This window comes from Sphaerodactylus townsendi, linkage group LG06 (assembly GCF_021028975.2).
Source record: "Sphaerodactylus townsendi isolate TG3544 linkage group LG06, MPM_Stown_v2.3, whole genome shotgun sequence".
Lineage (NCBI taxonomy): Eukaryota > Metazoa > Chordata > Lepidosauria > Squamata > Sphaerodactylidae > Sphaerodactylus > Sphaerodactylus townsendi.
In genome coordinates this window covers 61,789,768-61,807,881 of record NC_059430.1, presented here as the reverse complement: position 1 = coordinate 61,807,881, position 18,114 = coordinate 61,789,768, and the positions used below count along the sequence as shown (strand labels likewise).

The 18,114-nt window shown below is 43.2% G+C and overlaps 1 protein-coding gene across 1 annotated transcript in view; it reads right to left on the bottom strand.

Annotated features, from left to right (window-relative positions):
* The window catches only part of PPM1H (protein phosphatase, Mg2+/Mn2+ dependent 1H), a 78,315-nt gene extending 76,179 nt beyond the window's left edge, over positions 1-2,136 (bottom strand). The window contains 1 exon segment of the mRNA XM_048501574.1: positions 1,408-2,136. Coding sequence (XP_048357531.1) covers positions 1,408-1,646 — 239 coding nt within the window. The 5' untranslated portion in view covers positions 1,647-2,136.
* Positions 2,137-18,114: the final 15,978 nt, after the last annotated feature.

Here is an 18,114-nt window from a genome sequence, read left to right as displayed (position 1 = left end):
TTCACAGTGAGTAAGCTTGCTGAAAGCATTGAAAAAATTGGAGAAGGGGATTGATCCATGGAAGCACTCCGGCAGCCAGGTTTGCAGCACAAGGCCGGGGAGGGGGGGGAGGGGGGTGTTCTCAAGCTCAGTTCCCTATTAACAGTAAGAGGAAAGACCTTGGCTATTCCAAATAACTCAAGGAGATGTAGGCTTCTAGAATTGGCTAAAAATCCCCAAAGAGTTTCATAATTGTTACCCAACCTCTTCCTCCATTCATCGTTAACAAGACACAATCCAGAGTCTCCCCTTCTCCCTCAAGCCAATCCAGAGGAAGAATAAGGGATTAAACTGGCAGAAAATGGTGGGTGATCAACAGCATGGGAAAGGGGAATTCAAAAAGCAAAAGGCCCTTCACCTGAAGGATCCCATTTCCATGATACAACGGCCAGACTTCCTTGCCCTTCACTTTCTGAACCCCAATAGCATTTCTAGACCTGAATCAGCAGATTTACCCAGGTTGGCAGACATGGAGTTACAAAACAGACCTGGCTGGTTCATGCACAAAAGTACATGCTTTATAACTATAGTGTTTGAATGTGCTTCACTGTGTTTGCATGTGCTTCACTGAATTCCAGGAGGCTTACTTCCAAACAAACATGCATAGGATCAAGATACGAAGCTTTAACACTACACACTCAGGGAGTATGGCCACTGAACACAGCATAGCTGACTTCTGAAGAAATAAGAACAGGAACAGGAGGTAGGTCCCACCAGTTGAAGTGGACAAGTTGGGCATGAGTTTACTATGTTATACGCTAAGTCAGCTTAACTATGGGCTAACTACATCTAGTTGATGTCGACAATCCATTCTGGAAGAAACTTTAAGACGGGAGGGAAATAAAGGCTAACAAGAGCCAATGTTTAGCTGCAGAATTTAGCAAATATGTATCTGAGCATGTACAGAGTACACCCCTGTAATTCAAAGTAGGAAAGCATTCTCCTATGGAAAAAAATTACTGGTTGGCAGCAAATACCTTTCAATAAGGCAGCCAGTAAGTTCTTCCCTTGAAAATTACTTAACTGCTTAGAGTTCCCGGAAGGCATCCTGCATATGCTCAGATACCTAGTTACCTGCTGTCAAACTCCATCCGTCGTCCTACTTGCCGTTCAAATCCCGCCTCCAGAGCAAATAGCCTGGAAGTTGAGCACTCGAGAGCGCTCGCTGACAGCCCTTCCCCCTAAGCTCCCTGCAACTTCTCCCGGTCGTCTTTCGCAGGTGACCCGGCCCTCATCGCCGCTCCTGCAGCAGCGTTGCTGTCGAGCCCCTCCTGCCCAAGTCGGTCACACGCAAGGCCAGATTCCCCACCGTACCCCAACCCCGGCCCGCCCGCCGCCCCCTCCTCCGCTGCGGGCCAGGCTACTCACTCGGCGTATCCTGTGGTCCAAGGCAGGCGCTTGGTCTCCTTGTTGAGGATAAGGATGGGCCGGGCGATGTGGTCGGCGGAGCACTCGACCTCGTCCGGAGAGAGCCCCAAGAACTCGGGTCTGCCGTAGGGAAAGCGCAGGGGCAGATCCGAGGCGCCGCCGCTGTGCTCCGAGCCCGAGTTGCCAGCCATGATGCCGCCCATGAAATTGGCCACGGCAGACTTCACCCGCGTGAGCATATTACTGCCCCCGCCGCTGCCGGCACCACCAGCGGGAGAAGCACCATCCAGGGCGCGGCGGGAGGGCAAGCAGGCGCACAGGGCGACGGTTCAGTGGGAGGCTGCCCCTCGAGCAAGCACACTTCCGCAGGGAAGGGGAGACATGGAGCGAGCGGCCGGCACGGGCACCGACAGGAGCAGCGGCCGATCCCTGGAGCCACGAGCTGGGGCTTCTGCTACCGTGGCGCGCTCATTGCGCATGCTGCGGCAGCGGCGCACCAGCCTGCCTGGCTTCTCTTTCCCTCCCTCCAGTTCGACCCAGCCTTGCGCGGCTCTTACTGCTGCGGCCACTGCCGTTGCATCATGTGATACTGATCAGGCTCGGCTCTCCGCCTGCCATAGAACGTCCTGCAGCGGCCGGCCGGCCTGCCAGTGGGATCAGCCCCGAGGATCTTGCGGCAGGGACTCACCTTTCTTCGTCCCCGGCGGGGATGGTCATTGTGGCAACGTTTCGAAAAGAAACTAGCAAGGGGCGGGGCGTGAGAGGAAGGGGAGGAAGGAAAAAAGGAACCGCCCCTTGGAGGAAGGTTTTCAGAGTCTGCCTTTTTTCCGGAGAGATAACTAGTTCCTTTTCAATAACATAGGTGTGTGCTTAGCCTTAGGCTTAAAAGGGACGGGAAGTGATGTATGTATATATGTATTTTTTTCCCTGCCCATCACCGAAATTCATGAGTAGAGGTGGATGGATGGATAGATAGATGGACTAGGAAAAATCTCAAAAGGTCCAGTTTGAAGGCAGTTCTTTGGATGACTGGGTATTCCTCCTGCCATGTTTTCAGTAGTTGTTCCTGTAAGATGGTCGTGTTTTGCTCTCCTGGAGAAGATAATTAATGGAATAAGGGCCAGTAAACTGAAGATGGAATTGGCCAATGACAAAACTGCTCAAAGTTGCTGGATCTTGGGGAGGTTAGAAGCTTAGGCCTCTTTGGTACCTTTTGGTACCTCACCTGGTACCTTTTATCTGCATTCCCAGGTTCACCAGCTAATAGCCGTGAAAAGTGCTCTGTCCATGGAGATCAATGGTCTGATCTCAACCAAGTTGGAGTAACTGATTTAAAATTTGCCAGGCTGGGGAGGGCTGGGTGGGATGGGGCTAAATGGGGCTCAATACAAAGATGACATTACCCATGTACTGAAATATTTGCACTGGCTGCCCATTTGTTTCTAGGTACAATTTTAAATATTAGTTCTTATCTGTACAGCTCTGTACAGCTTGTCAAGGACTGCCTCTTGCTATATGGCCCAGCCTGCTGGTTAAGATTTTTTTCTGCTTTCTGTGCCCACCCCCCAGAGGTGAGATGTGTTGCAACCAGAAAGGAGGCTTTTTCAGTGGTGGCACCTCCCATTTGGTCAGCTTCACCTGGTTCCTCCATTAGACTTCTGGCCAAATGTTGAATATTATTTACCCTTATCTCTACTAGCTTTCGGGATATGTCCAGTAAAAAAAAGAAGGAAAACTAAATAAGATTCAAAGATTTCTGGTTAGGGATGGTGTATCTTGTATAACTTTTACTCTGCAAGGCATATTAACCATGCATTCCTCTAGTGCAGAGTGACTTAAAGTAAATGGAAAACAATAAGTATTTCTTCAAGTCTCTCAGAAACAGGAAACCAACCAGGGAGGCCGTTGGGAATAAAAGGATTCCTTAAGGAAGCTAGGGAGATGGCAAAGTTAGGAATGGCAAAAAAGGAATGGTAACAGAAAATCAAATTGAGATGATGAGAGATGAAGTTCTATGCCTACTAATAACTAACAAGTCTGCAGGTCCAAATGCCCTATACCCAAGGTTTCTCAAAGAACTCAAATGTGGAAATGTTCATCTACTAACTGCTACATTAAATTGTCCCTAAAATTGGTCTTAATTCCAGATGATTGGAAAATAGCAAATGTCACCCCAGTATTTAAGACGGGGTTCAGAGAAGATCTAAGAAATAACAAGCCAGCTGGCCTAATATTTATTCCAAGTAAATCAGTAAAAGTGGTTATTAAATAAATAAATATTGAGGAACCAAGTCTGATGAGGGAAAATCAATAGGGTTTCTGCAAAGGCAAGTCCTACTTCACCAACCTCTGTTAGTTTTGTGTTTCGTATAAGGGCAATCTAATGGGCATCATGTAACTGGACTTTCCAAAGGCTTCTTTGGTACAAGATACCTCACCAAAGGCTTCTTTGGACAAGATACCTCACCAAAGACTCCTAAGTAAGCTTCATAGTGGTAAATATAGTGGTATATATAAATAGTGTCCTCTTATGGATTAAAAGTTGGCTAATGGCAGAAAGCAGACAGCAGGAAAAAATGAACAGTTTTCTTAATGGTGGGAAGTGAGCAATGGAGTTTCTTAAGATCAGTATTGTGACCGCTGCTACTTAATTTGTTCATAAAGGAATGGAGTTGTAGATCAGCAGTGTAATAACCAAGTTTGCAGATTCTATCACAAGGTATTCTATGAAAAGCTACAGGAAAATATGTCTAAATTGGGTTCATGAGACACAACATGGCTAATGAAGTTCAGTGTGGATAACTGTAGGGTGATGCTTATTGGCAAGGTAATACATAAATTATATGCTGATGGGATCTGAACCAAATGAGAGTGTAAAAGATCATAGAGTTGTCGTGGAAAGCTCTATGAAAATGTGGACCCAATGTACAGCAATGTTGAAATAGGCAAATCCCTTGGTAGGAATTATTAGGAAAGAGACTGAAAATAAATTGGCCAATATTAGTATAATATGATGCCCCCTGTGTGGCCTAATTTGCAATGCTGTATGCAGCTCTGACCATCATATCTCAAAAAGGATATTGCAGAGCTGGAAAAAGTACAAAGCCGAGCAACATAAATGGTTAGGAGCCTAGAGCACCTTTCCTATAAGCCTGAGGCTTTTCAGTTCAGAAAAAGACAGCTAAGGGGAAACATGATATAGGTTTATAAAATGATGCATGAAGCAGAAAAAGTGGATTTGGGGAGTTTTTTTAATCCTTCTCGCATCGTACCAGAACTCAGAGATGTTCAAGAGGATTGCTGGAAGATAGATACAGGACATACAAATGGAAATACTACTTTCCAGAATTCAGTTCCAGTGGTGGAGATTGCCATGAGCATGTAAGTGTGTGTTAAGTGCCACCAAGTCGCTTCCAACTCATGTTGACCCTATGAATCAATGTCCTCCTCCATTGTGCACTGCCTAAATAAGGCATCCTGGGGATGCTAAAAAAAGGTGTCCTGGCAAGGCACTCTGCACAATTTTCTTCCCAAGATGTCCTCAGGATGCCTTATTTTAGCTCAAGGCATCTTTCTGGGAGAATGCTTCAAAGTGCACCTTTTCTCCCTAAGCCGCCTGCAAGACATCCTCTGGCTGTGCAGAATGCGGAAGCATCTTATTTTTCACACCCAACCATTTCGCCCTCTGGTCAGTTTCATCCTCAGCTTGCCCCCGACATTTTATGTGCAGCTGAAGGGATTGTCCCTGCCACCATTTGCTGAAGGTTGCCCCAGGATGTTTGCTCTGCAGGCTCCGATCCTGGGTACCTTTTCAGCCCAAAGAGTACATAGTTGTATTCAGCTGGTCCTTCCAGTTATGGCAATATATAGTTTTCCTCTCTTTTTTTGCTTTTGGAGGAGCTATCTTCAAAGATACGCAGACGCACATAAGAGAATCATAGCTGCTCGGAAGACTCCCGTTGAAAAGCATTGGAGAGAACATTGGAGAGAAAAGCATTGGAGAGACTGCAGAGAACAGGTCTACTGCCCATTGAGAAGCATTGCTTTTCAATGGGCGTTAGACCTGTCTTTCACAATCCCAATGCTTTTCAGTGGAACTCCTCTAAATGGCCAAGATTCTCTAATGCGTGTCTGCTTTTTTAGAAGATAGATCCTCCAAAAGAAAAACTATATGTTGCCATAATTTGCAGGACCAGCTGACTACAACTATGTACTCTGGGGGCTGAAAAGGCACCCAGGATTGGAACCTGCAGAGCAAACATCCTGGGACAACCTTCAGCAAATGGCAGCAGGGAGAATTTCTTCAGCTGCACACAAAATGTCAAGCTGAAGGTGAAACTGACCAGAGCTGAGGGTGAAGGTGAAACTGACCAGAGAGCGAAATGGTCAGGCGGGAAACAGCCTCTTTTCCCCTCCGACACCTTTGCTATCTGGAAAGCACCCAGAAGCCACCTCTTTTTAAGACATCCCCCGGATGTCTTATTTTGGGTGTGCGGTGTGAAAAGAGATATTCGCCTCTTTTTGAGATGTCCCACAGATGTCTTATTTGTTCTGTGTGGAACGGACCTAAAATAGTCTTGCTCAGGCTTTGGCTTCTTTTATAGAAACTGAGGACTGTGGCTTCTTCTATAGAACCAATCCATCTCATATTGGGTCTTCCTCTTTTCCTGCTGCCTTCAACCTTCTCTAGCAGAATTGTCTTTTCCAGTGACTCTTGTCTTTTCATTATGTGACCAAAGTATGACAGCCTTAGTATAGTTGTTTTAGCCATGAACATAGATGGTTTTAAAAAGTTTTAAATGGATTCATGGACAGGATGGATTCATGGACAAGAAGTCCATTAATAGCTGCTAGTTATAGTGACTCAAGGCACCTTCTATCTACAGAAGCAGAAAACCTCCAAATACTAGTGGTAGGAGGCAGCATCAGGGGAATTCCTTGGACTCTGTGCCCTGTTTGTTTTACTTTCCAAGGCAACTGACTGGCCATTGTGTGAAAGAGGATGCTGGAGTACATCTATTCCAGACCACTATTCTGATCCAGTAATTGCTCTTTTGTCCTATACCTGTTCTAAGCTCAATGATGTGCATAGGTTTAAGTCTAGAACAAATCTATCTAGGATTTCACTGTAACAGTGGTAACATCTGTGTACTAGGCTGAGCAGGAAACTGAAGAGAGATGGACCTTGACTGGTAAGATTATAAACTACACTAACAAATCTAAAAATAGGGAAGATAACTTTTTGAATAAGTTACTTTGAAGTTCTAAAAATACTGTCACTCCTGCCCCACTGAACAGACTCGAGTAGCACAGTTTAGGGTTGTACTCTTGTGCAGTTTTGAATCCTCTCTGTCCTCCAAACAGATGAGCACAGCACTCATATTCTCCCCTTTTTATCTTCACAGCAATCCCGTGAGTTAAGATAAGATGAAACTGGCCTATGGTCAGCACTGAGCTTCAAGGCACAAATTGGAATTTGAACTCTTCCTCCATAATTGTTCCTTGACCATACTGAGTCTTTACAGAATACCTTCAAGTAGGATTCAGGACCTGTGTTTCAGGGCTGGAATGGGTTCCCTTAATAAAGAGTTTGGCTTTGAAGAAATATAAAATTCCCATGGAAAACTTAGATCTTCAGTTGTTGTTTTGCTCTCAGCATTTCTCTTGATTCTGTAATTCTCAAATAAAATAGTTAACTGTTATTTTTGTTAATTTTATGATTGCAAAATTAGGTTATAAAAATAAATAGTAAGCTGACAGTTTCTCCAGCTAAAAGCTGTAAAAGACGTCTATAAATTGAACAGTTTTTAATAACACCTTGCAAAAAAGCAAGAATTAAATGTATTAACAGTGCATGGATTTTTCAGCTTACCAAAATACTTTTTAAAAAATTGTTTACTTGTATGGAGAAACAGCAGAAGATATCCATATGGGATTTTAATAATATTTGGTCTGGATATGGTGAAACATCTCTGCTTAGCCATAAAGCAGTTTTGGATGTTGTGGTGCACATCACTAGGCCTCAGTCTAATCTATTTTACATGGTTTTGGGGAGGCTAACAGTGGCTGTACACAAGGTGTCTGGTGCGCGATGGGGACGAATGTCAATCAGAGCAAGATTTCGTGTACGGATGTATTTTCTGGAGCCCTGCTTTTACTTTCAGTTCTCTCCATGGCAAGAAAGACCACTTCTAGCACAACTTTTAATTTGCTTTGCTGTCAGAGTGGGCAGTTTTCCCAATGAGCACAGCTTTGCCCGGACATAATCCCTTTGCCCAGGGCCAGCCTTCCCACTCCCTCACATTGCCATCCATTCCAGCCCCTCTTCCATGTTGCCAGGTTCTTCGTGCTTCTCTAAATGCTCTCATACTGATGTATCAATATACATTTTTTATTATTAGTTTTGAATACTGCCCTCCCCCTAAGGGCTCAGGGTGGTGAACAACAGTTTTAAAACATAATAATAACAACAGAGAGTTGACTCTACTGCCCTCTCCAATTATTGGGAGAGTTTTTTCAGACTTTATTTCAGTCAAGACCCTATTTAAAACAAGCCCTTCTCTCTTATCTGGTGGCAGCATGGCAGGCTGTGGACCTCCTTGTTTGTAAACTGAGAAATGTGAGGAGACCCCACTACAGTTCCCACTGGACAGTGAAAAGCCCTGAGGTAAGCATTCCATGCATAATGGGCCAGTAGAACTTTTTTGTGTAACTGGGGCCGTTTCCGCACGGCCACACTGGGGGTTGGGTCAGCGTACATGACGCCAACCCAACCCCTCCGGGACCGTTCGCACGAACTGTCCCAGTTGCGGTGGGGAAGACAGCGCAGCCTCCACGCAGGCTGCGCTGTCCCCCAAACGCCTTACCGTGTCCTCCAGCCTTCGGCGCGTCGCACAGGGCAGGGGACACGCCCCCCCCTGCCCTGTGCGACAGCTCGGAAGTCGCAGGGCAGGGTTGGAAGCTGCTGTTTCCCAAAAACCTCGCTCAGGGAGCGAGGTTGGAAAACAGCGGCTTCGCGCCGCTGGGGGGGAGTGAGTGTGGCGCGGCTGCGATGCAGCTGCGCCCCCCATTAAAACAGCTCCCTAGGTACAGCGTTTTTACCATCCCTAGGGCGCTGTTATTGGCCCGTGCGGAAAGGCCTGGGTTTCACTTAAGCCAGACTCTTTTAAATAAGCAATTCACCCAAAATGACCCCACAGACCCAGTAGTGCTATGATATATTGCATGATGCAGCAACTTTCCTGAAGTCTGGCATGAGCATATGTGAAATAGCAGCCTGGATAATGTGTCTGAAGCTACTTATTGGTGGATGGGATACCTCTGGGCCTGGGAGCCCTACATGTGCTACTAGGTCTGTGATGGGGGAAAGTGATACAATATAACAAATAAAATATATGCATTGTAAGAATTTGTGGGGGGACTCTTATTCCCATGCCACCTGCATATACATATTTTAGGAGATAAAATATCCAGTTTAAGCCCACTGTATCCCTGAAACATGGAAGACTGTAAACATAGATTGCCTAAAAGGAGCATTGAATAAGAACAGGTGCATCCCAGACTCATGTTGCAGTAGAGAGCAGCAGTGGCTTGGTGGTTAAGAGCAGGTGCACTCTAATCTTGAGGAACCGGGTTTGATTCCCCACTCTGCCACTTGAGCTGTGGAGGCTTATCTGGGGAATTCAGATTAACCTGTGCACTCCAACACACACCAGCTGGGTGACCTTAGGCTAGTTCTTCTGAGCTCTCTCAGCCCCACCTACCTCACAGGGTGTTTGTTGTGGGCGGGGGGGAGGGAAAGAAGATTGTCAGCCCCTTTGAGTCTCCTTACAGGAGAGAAAGGGGGATATGAACCCAACTCTTCTTCTATATTCTTTGAGGCAGATGGCTCCCTTTACCCATCCAAAAAGTTCTGACATTTCATTTTTTATCTTCTGGTGATCAAGGATATTTGAAACAAGATCCTGTAGTTTTTAAGAGTAACAAATGAAGGCTTTGGCCTCTGTGCTCATGTTTGTGTGTCCATGGCAGATTTTGCATGGGCCCAGGGAGCAGCAGGGCACCAGTGTACCTGACACTGGTGCAGGCCCAAGGCCCTTCGCACACTTGTGTGCGGGTGGCCCTGAATCTGCCATGGCCCGCTTTTTAAAAAAATGTACCTTCTCTTCCCTGCATAGCTGTGTCCGAATGAGGGGACATGCCCCCGTGGCCCTGGCAATGCCCCGGGAGTCAGACGGCTGGAGGCATGTCCCCACGGAGCTATGCAGGAAAAAGGAGGTAAGTGAAAAAAAGCATGATGGCCCAAAAAACAGCACCTTACACCCAGTGCCATTTGCTCAGCACTGGGTGGACGTTGCTGTTTTAAAAAAGACTCACTTTTTTAGCGAGTCACAAAAATGCCGTTGTGGGGAAAATAGACCATTGCAGCTTTGCACCAGCAGCGGCAGCTGCACAAAGTCCTCCCCCACAATGGCGTTTTTACTGGCCGCACACCACTGTATACGGCCCGTGCAGAATCCACCCATGTGGCATCTGGTTTGCCACTGTGGAGGCAGGTTTTTGGGCTAGATAGACCATTACTCTGACCCAGCTGTACTGTTATGTGCATATATGATCATGTTTAAATCTGTATTGATGCTTTCCACTGCAGAATGACTACCTGAACAGTCCACAACCAGAAAGAGATATTCAATTGCTTACTATTATTAATGATTACGCATAATGGTCCATTGATAAAGTATCTGTGGTATTTTCATATTTGGGGGGGGGGGTTGCTTTTAAAACAGCTGAATGACCCACGATGACTCCAGATATCTCACAAGGTCAACATAAGCTTTTGGTGAACAGTCAGACAATAGTTTATAATGTTTGCACTCAATCTAGGAAAACTTCTGTATAAACAATGAAAAGGAATCTAACAACTGTTTGTGTTAATCAGTCCCAACCAAGATGGACTCTTTAGCATCACTTCTTATACAAATTCATATACAAAAAATGAGCTCCGCTACCTTGACATTTACTTTCTGAAATTCTCTTGGATTCAATCCAAGACAAACTACGCTCTGAACAATAACTGCAGTATATTCTTGGTTTTCTAATTGTCCAGGCAAATTTCTACTTGTACAGATTTGTTAAATTTCTGGTGTCAAAGTACAACGGACTGAAAAAAAATCAAAAGAAGAAGACTGCCTCCACAATCTAATTCTTTGTGTCTGTCAATCTAGACACTGGGGTGAGACTAGGGAAAGTAGCATCCAGTTCTGCCCTGTGTTGCATTTACCAATTCTATCATTGGCTAAAGATTGGAGCCTACTGGAGGCTTTGCAGAGTTGAACAAACCTGACAAACTTAATGTGTTGGAGTGAGATCTGAATCTCGGGCGTTCACAAATAACTGATGGCAATAGATGAAGTTTTTACTTACTTTTGCTTACTTACTTTCACAGCATTTTTCAGTCATGATTTTGCTGCTCCTACTTTCACAAAATGGGAGCGTACACTACATTTGATCTTCTCAATATGTGCAGTTGCCACTTTATATGTGCATATTTATAACATGCATATTTTCCAGCTTTAGTACACATGAACACATACTTTAATACACATGAACACATACATGCATATTTTCCAGCTTTAGTACACATGAATACATGTCTGATTACTATACCAATATGTGTGCTGCTCTAATCAAAATGGTGACTGTGAGCATCAAAAGGATCAAATGTTCTGTTGGTATCCCCTGGTATGCGAAGTGGGAGTGTCAAAAGCATAATGACTGAAAAGGGCTAGGAGGCGAAATATTAATGAAGACAAAGGTAGATTGGCTGGTGGGTAGGAAGGAGAGGTGGAAGCAGGAAAAGGGGAAATGATATGGGGAATTCAGGAAAGGGAAAGAATAAATTGTGATGAAGGGTAAAAGAGATCTTTTTGCCAGTTCCTGCTTATATGTTCTAATACCAAATCGTATCAACGTAGTGATGCTTATGTCTGTTGATCTCTTTCATTCCTGGCTTCTCCTGGGATGTATGTGTTAAGTGCTGTCAGGTTGCTTCCAACTTATAGCAATAGTGTGAAATAATGAGCTTCCAACTTATAGCAACAGTGTGAATTAATGACCTCAAAACATCATATCATTAAAAGCCTTGTCTTGCAAACCAGGGGTTGTGGCTTCCTTTATTAAGTCAGTCTATCTCATATTGCAGGGGTGGGCAATTATTTTTTCCACGGGGCCGCATAAGAAACAGAAAATATTGTGGAGGGCCAGGCCAAAAGGCTGAACTCAATTCTGCATAATATTTATTGTATTTCTTTATATAAAAAAGCAGTAAATAGCATTGTTTTGACAAGCGGGCAAGACTAGTATATGTTAAAGTTAGGCAATGAAAAAGTTCAGCATTCTCAGTTGTACCTCCCGCTTGATATGTGTCAGCAGTAAGATGGTGTTATTTGCCCCAGCAATGGTGATAGTAATAGGGTTTGGGCAGGAGGAAGAGGTGCAAAGGTAAGACACAGAAATTATCCCCCTCCTTCCTGCTGTCTCACTCTTTCTCCTAAGCCCCCAAGCAATGTGTCCATCTTTGACAATGCCTATTGTAAAGGATACGGTATTAGTTTCACTTGGCATAAGTATTACACGGGAGAAATAATTTACCCCAAGTGTTACCAAGCTAAAAAAAAGATTCCCTCACCCTAGCGACCATGCCCTTCCATGACAGTCTGTACTCCTCAAAAAGCTCAATTTTCCAGTCTCACATTTTTCATTCCCAGGAAGTTACCCTGGCCCCCAGGCTGCCCAACACCAGCACACGGTCTTGATCCCCCCAGAACTTGACCCCCCCAGAACACGACCATCCACTTAATCCTGTCGCAACTAATCCTCCTACAACTCTTGCCTTATGCACACCAAGGGGCTTGTGGTCCAACGCCCCTCCCCTCGCGGCCACTCACCCCCCACCCCACCGCTCCCCTTTATTTACCTTCCTCCGAGAGGAGGCGCCGGGGGTCCCACACTCGGCTCATAGGCATGCACCCCTTATGCGGCGCCGAGAACTCCACAGGGGAGAGACTCGAGAAGGAGGTCTATTGCCCTGCGCTCAAACGTCTGGCCATGGAGAGGACTCAAATCCACCCCCTCCCAGCAGGAACGGCAGCGCAAGGCCTCAGGCCCTCCACACCCCCGAGGGAGAGAGCGAAAGCGCGCACGCCCCACTCAGCCCATCAGCCGCCACCAACCAACTGAGTCGTCTGCCTGGCTGGAAGCCACCACGGGAACTAAGAGTTGGGCCTGCCTTTCTTCAGCTATTCTTACCAATCGACGGAGCCGTGGGTTTGATCGACAGCTTTCGACGCTAATCATATTGAGACGTAGCCACCGCGAATACGGGCCAGTGAGGGTCATCCGGCGGGCCAGATGTGGCCCGCGGGCCGTATAATGCCCAGGTCTGTCATATTGGGTCTCCCTCTTTTCCCACTACTTTCAACTTTTACTAGTCTTCAGATGTTCCTTGCCCAACACCTGATTTTTAAAAGGCTCCTATACTGAAATTTCCAGTTCTTTCTTAGGAGGTTACAGATATTCTAAAATAATCCTTGAATTCTCATAAGTGTCAAGAGGTGTTTGCTGCACAGGGTCTTAGATACAAAAGAAGAGCAGTGGCTCACTAGCTGTCATAGTGCAGTGAATCGTGGGGAGAAGCAGGAGAGGAATGACTCCTTAGGAAACCTCTGCCTGTTTCTTACAGTACGAAATCATTCTTGTAGACCTATCACAGTTGGCTTATGCTATTCAAGATGGCTGCAGCTTGAGGCTATATTGTCATTTCTTTTCTATAAATAAAAACAACTCTATGAAAGGGGTAAAGAGGCTAGGCCTAAGTTACTTATTTTATCTGCCATTCCTATCATATTCATTGGCTGCATAGTCAAACCACAATGTGGCCAATTCTGTCATCTTGTGCATATTCAAAACATTAACAAAATTAGATTGTCAGTGAAAGCTGCTGCAAAGCAGCAGTGCTTTTTAGACTCTATATGAATTTTTCCTCTCAGTTGTTGACATACACAGATCACAGGCTGGGTACTGTAACTGGACTAAAAGCAGGAGGACTTTTCCTCTGCAATTTCTTAATTTTTCAGTGGCAGTCTTAACCCCAGGCAGTCTTAACCCCAGGCTTCCTACTGCCAGCAGCCTGTTTACTCAGGAATGGGAAGAAGGGAAAGGCAGGCTCCTGACGTCATTTGCACTTGCCCAATTTGGCAGCTTAGGCAGCTGGCCTGTGACAGCAACAGCAGCTCCTGGCCAACTTGCACAGGGAGAGGGCCAGTTGTTGCTTAGCTCTGGAGCAAGAGAATTCTGGGGCCTCATGTTTGCCTTTACCCAGGGTTCCAGAAACACCAAGTTGACCCCTGGAACCTTGCCAAGGTAACAAAAAGTAGCTGCCAGAAAGCCCTACCATCTCAAGGAGCTTGTACTTGGGGACTGAAGTTTAAAAACAACACATCAGTCCTGTGATTCAACACAGGTGAATACTGGAAATGGACTATTTGGACTCAAGGCCATAAACTAAGAATAATTCTTCTCAGATGAGCTCAACAAATGCAATTTGATTTCATATTTTAGGACAAATGGTGACATTTAACAATGGGAAAATGCAGTTTTATGGATAAGGTTGTTCCTTTGGTGCATGTGTAGCCTACTTTGGCCACATCAATCTCCATTGGAGACCTAGGAAATAATATATGACAGCACCCTGTGGCTTAACAAACAAACATGAAGTTGCTTGAACAAATTAACAAACCTTTAATCTTAACACAACTTTCTATCATTTAAGGATAAATAATAGTGAACACATAGTGAACACATATATATGCAGCACAACTCAATTGTACAAAATCTTCAGTGCTTTTTAAAGAAAAAAAAACACTCAGAACAGTTGCCACTAACAATGTCCAATAATGAAAGAATAGCAAGAAAGTCCAAACTATCAATAAAGCAGGGCTTCTTTCTCTCCTCTGGCCTTCTGCATCTGATGTAGCTGCTGCAGATCTTTCCTCAATTTGGGCCTGTAAACAAAATAAATAATTCTCTCAATTTAAATGTAGGCCTTCCTTCTACTGCAGGCCAGATCAACTGAGGAGGGTGGAGCTCTTGCAGTTGGTAATAAGTAAGCAAGCTTACCAATTGCACATGCTCAGTGAGCTCTTATCCCCTGGGCCCTAAGATCCAAACAAAACAAAAATGCTAAAATGGCATTGGTTACACATGTTTATGGCACACTTAAGAATGGGGCACAATTTGGCTTGTAATTATATAAAACATTTTCTGCACTCCCCACACCCCAAGTGTGGGGAGGAGAGGTTGATTACAAATAAGAAATTGGAGGATTTAATTATTTCATCTTGAGGACATAAAAAAGAAGAAGGAAGAGGGAGTGGCATTATAAGCATCCCAGAAAAATGGAAGACCCAGGGAAAAAATTAAGGACAAAAGAAGGGAGATTCCTGGGAGTAGAAATAACAGTGGACAAGCATAGACTTATAATGATAGTGACAGGAATTTATGCACTAACTCTATACATGAAGCTTAAGGTTTTTTATCACACAAGGAACTTAAAACAGGAGACCTCTCAGGATTCCAGTCACAAAAACTGGACTAATAATGGGTGAGAAACTTTAATGGGGTAGTAGTGGATACTAATCTTGACAAGTAAAAACTTAACAAAAAAAATAAAGAAAAACACAAGAATAAAATGAGGCAAAGACGGAAATTGCCAAAGAACGTTTTTTTGAGAATAATGAAAGACCTGAGAATTATATGAGTGTATGGAGAGATGAAGGAGGGAACCCTCAAAGATTTCATACTCTTTTTATTCCAACAGGTTTCCACTCCCATACCAGGATAGATATGAGTTTGGGTATCAAAGCAATTCTAGGAATAAATACAACAAAAGTCTCAAGAAAATTAAAACCAAGGGTGGTCTGGGACCATGGCTTAACCCCATAGAGATGGGATTATGACAACAGGAAAATCTAGAGCCCAATGGAGAATGAAAGATTGGGTTCTACGGGGAATCCCCAAACTACCGAAAAAAAAAGAGTTAGAGGGGAAGTTAAAGAGAGATACTGGGGAAATAAATTATGGTTCAAAGTGGATAAAGAAAGTTACACTATGGGATGCTTCCATACAAAGGCCGTGTGTAAATGAGGGGGCATATCCAAAGTCAAGAAATCTACCAAAAAAAATTGAAAAGAGAAAAAAAACAAGATCTAGGAAGTTAAAAACTAGGGGAAATGGAAAAAAAACTACAAAAAAAGGAAAGATAATAAAAAAGCTCTTAAAAGAAATTAGAAGCTAATAAAAAAGAACAAACCTAAGAGAAAGATTTATGTAACAGGATCAAATAGCGAAGAGTTGGATGCCACTTACAACAAAATACTACGTAACCCTCGATAACTAAGAAGTTGGCAGGTGGATTAGCCTTAATAGATCTAAAAGCGAGCAAAGTAGGAGAAACAAAACAGATTCATAAACCAAATAGGTACCAAAGAGAGGGACAAAAAATACGTTAACAGAGACAATCAAGATAAGAGAAGCCTGGAGAAATTCTACACAGATCTATATAAAAGAAGACAAGGAAATAGATGAAGATTGAGACTAGAGTCCATACCTTAAAGACCAAAGGAATAGAACAATGGTAAAAACAAGAACAATTCAAAAGAACTAAAACTTTAGAGAAATATCCCTAGCCGAGGATAGAGAATGCCATCAAAGATGCTCAAAATCAAATCCACACCAGGTATTGAGTGGCATAACACAGCATGTTATTATAAAACCTTCATATTGGAATTAGGAAAGAACATCTGAAAAGATTATATAACTTGAGGATCTTGAAGGGTGGTATTGTACCACAGATCTTGGCAGCAATGAGCTCACGATAACTCCTGATTCCAAAAAAAACTTCCAAGGCAATATTAGGATCTTACAGACTTTATCGCTAATATCCCTTTTGAATATTGATTATAAAATTTTTACCAGATATATCAGGCAACTAGGCCTAAAACCAATTTTAAACAATTATATAAAGGAAGAAACAATCAGGATTTCTTTTCCAGGACTGACAGACAAGTCATAACATTAAGAAAAAATCATAAATTTAATTGAATACATTCTAATGATGGTAGACCCGACCTTCCAATTTGCAATGATATTTTAGATGCCGGTAAAAGAGCCTTCGATAGGGGTTAATTGGGAATTCTATGTTGGCCGTATTAAGAAAAGTGGGAATACAAGATCAAAGTTATAACAATGCCATTAGCGAAATATATAAAACATCAAAGAGGCTGCAATTGTAAAATAATAAACGGAAGCTATTCCAAAAAATTCAAGATCGAGAAAAAGGGACAAGCGCAGGGATGTCCAATATCACCCCTGTTATTTATAAATACGTTAGAGATATTAATAAGAGACATCATAAAACAGAACTTTTTTAAAGGTATAAAAAATAAAAAAATATTCCTTTAAAAATTTTGGATTTTGCAGGCGACTTAGTCCCTTTTTTTATCGAAGACCCAATTACAAATTGGTAACAAAGTCCTAGAGGTACATAGAAGAGCGTTATGGGGGGCTCTTGGCAGGATTAAACCATTAATATTCACAAAACCCAAAGATGCTAGCATTCAACTTAACAAAAAAGAAAAAAGAAAACTTCAAGAAATAACAAATATAGAAGTAGAAAAATAAAATAAAATATTTGGGGAATCTCACCCTTGAAGATAATAATAAAAAAAACCCTAGTAAAAATAATCTATGATCAACTATGGTCTAACGTGGGTCCACTTAGTAAACTACAGGACTGAACAGGGAAAAGCAAACCTCACTACTAAGGTGAATAAGCATAATTAGGTAAATGAATATTCTTCCTAGAATTCATGTTTCTTTTTGGAAGAACATTCCTTTTGATGCCTAGCTAAATCTAACCTTTACATTATGGAGGAAAGAAAATAGAAATAAATTTATATGGGAGGGAAAAAAGCCCAGAGTCCGATATAAAGATCTTATACAACACAAGAACCATAGGGGGGTCTAGCTGTGCCAGACCTACAGATCTACCACCACGCAGCAGCACTGGGTTGGGTTAAGGAATGGGCTAAACTGGGAAAAATCATAAGCTGCTAGAACTTGAAAGGATATAATCTGCCCAAGGGAGGCTGGCATGCTGATACCTATGGCTGAACAAAGAAAAAACCACTCACAATGAGACAGAGAGTCATTAAAACCACTTTATTCGATATACGTTGATCAAGATTTGGAATAGATACAGAAATATATTTTATAACAAGCTTCCAACCTGGGTATCCAGACTGGAATCACAATTTGGTGGTACTAGAGCGACAACAGATGTTTGGCCAAGGTACCAAGACATAATCTTGTGGAACAATGACAAACCTATATTAAAAAAAAGGGAACAGATTATTTGGGAAAATCAACAATGCCACTGGTATACTTATTGCCAGATTGAAAGCTACTTCAAATCAGATATTCAAAAATGGGGTATTAATAAACAGAAATCAGAAATAGATAAGGCATTAATAGGTCCAGACAACTTCCATGTTTCTTGATTAAATACAATTTATAGACATTCTGATCCATCTCCACAATACAACATCTCCCTTCTTTACTTTGGGATACTGACTCAGCATAGTTCAAACG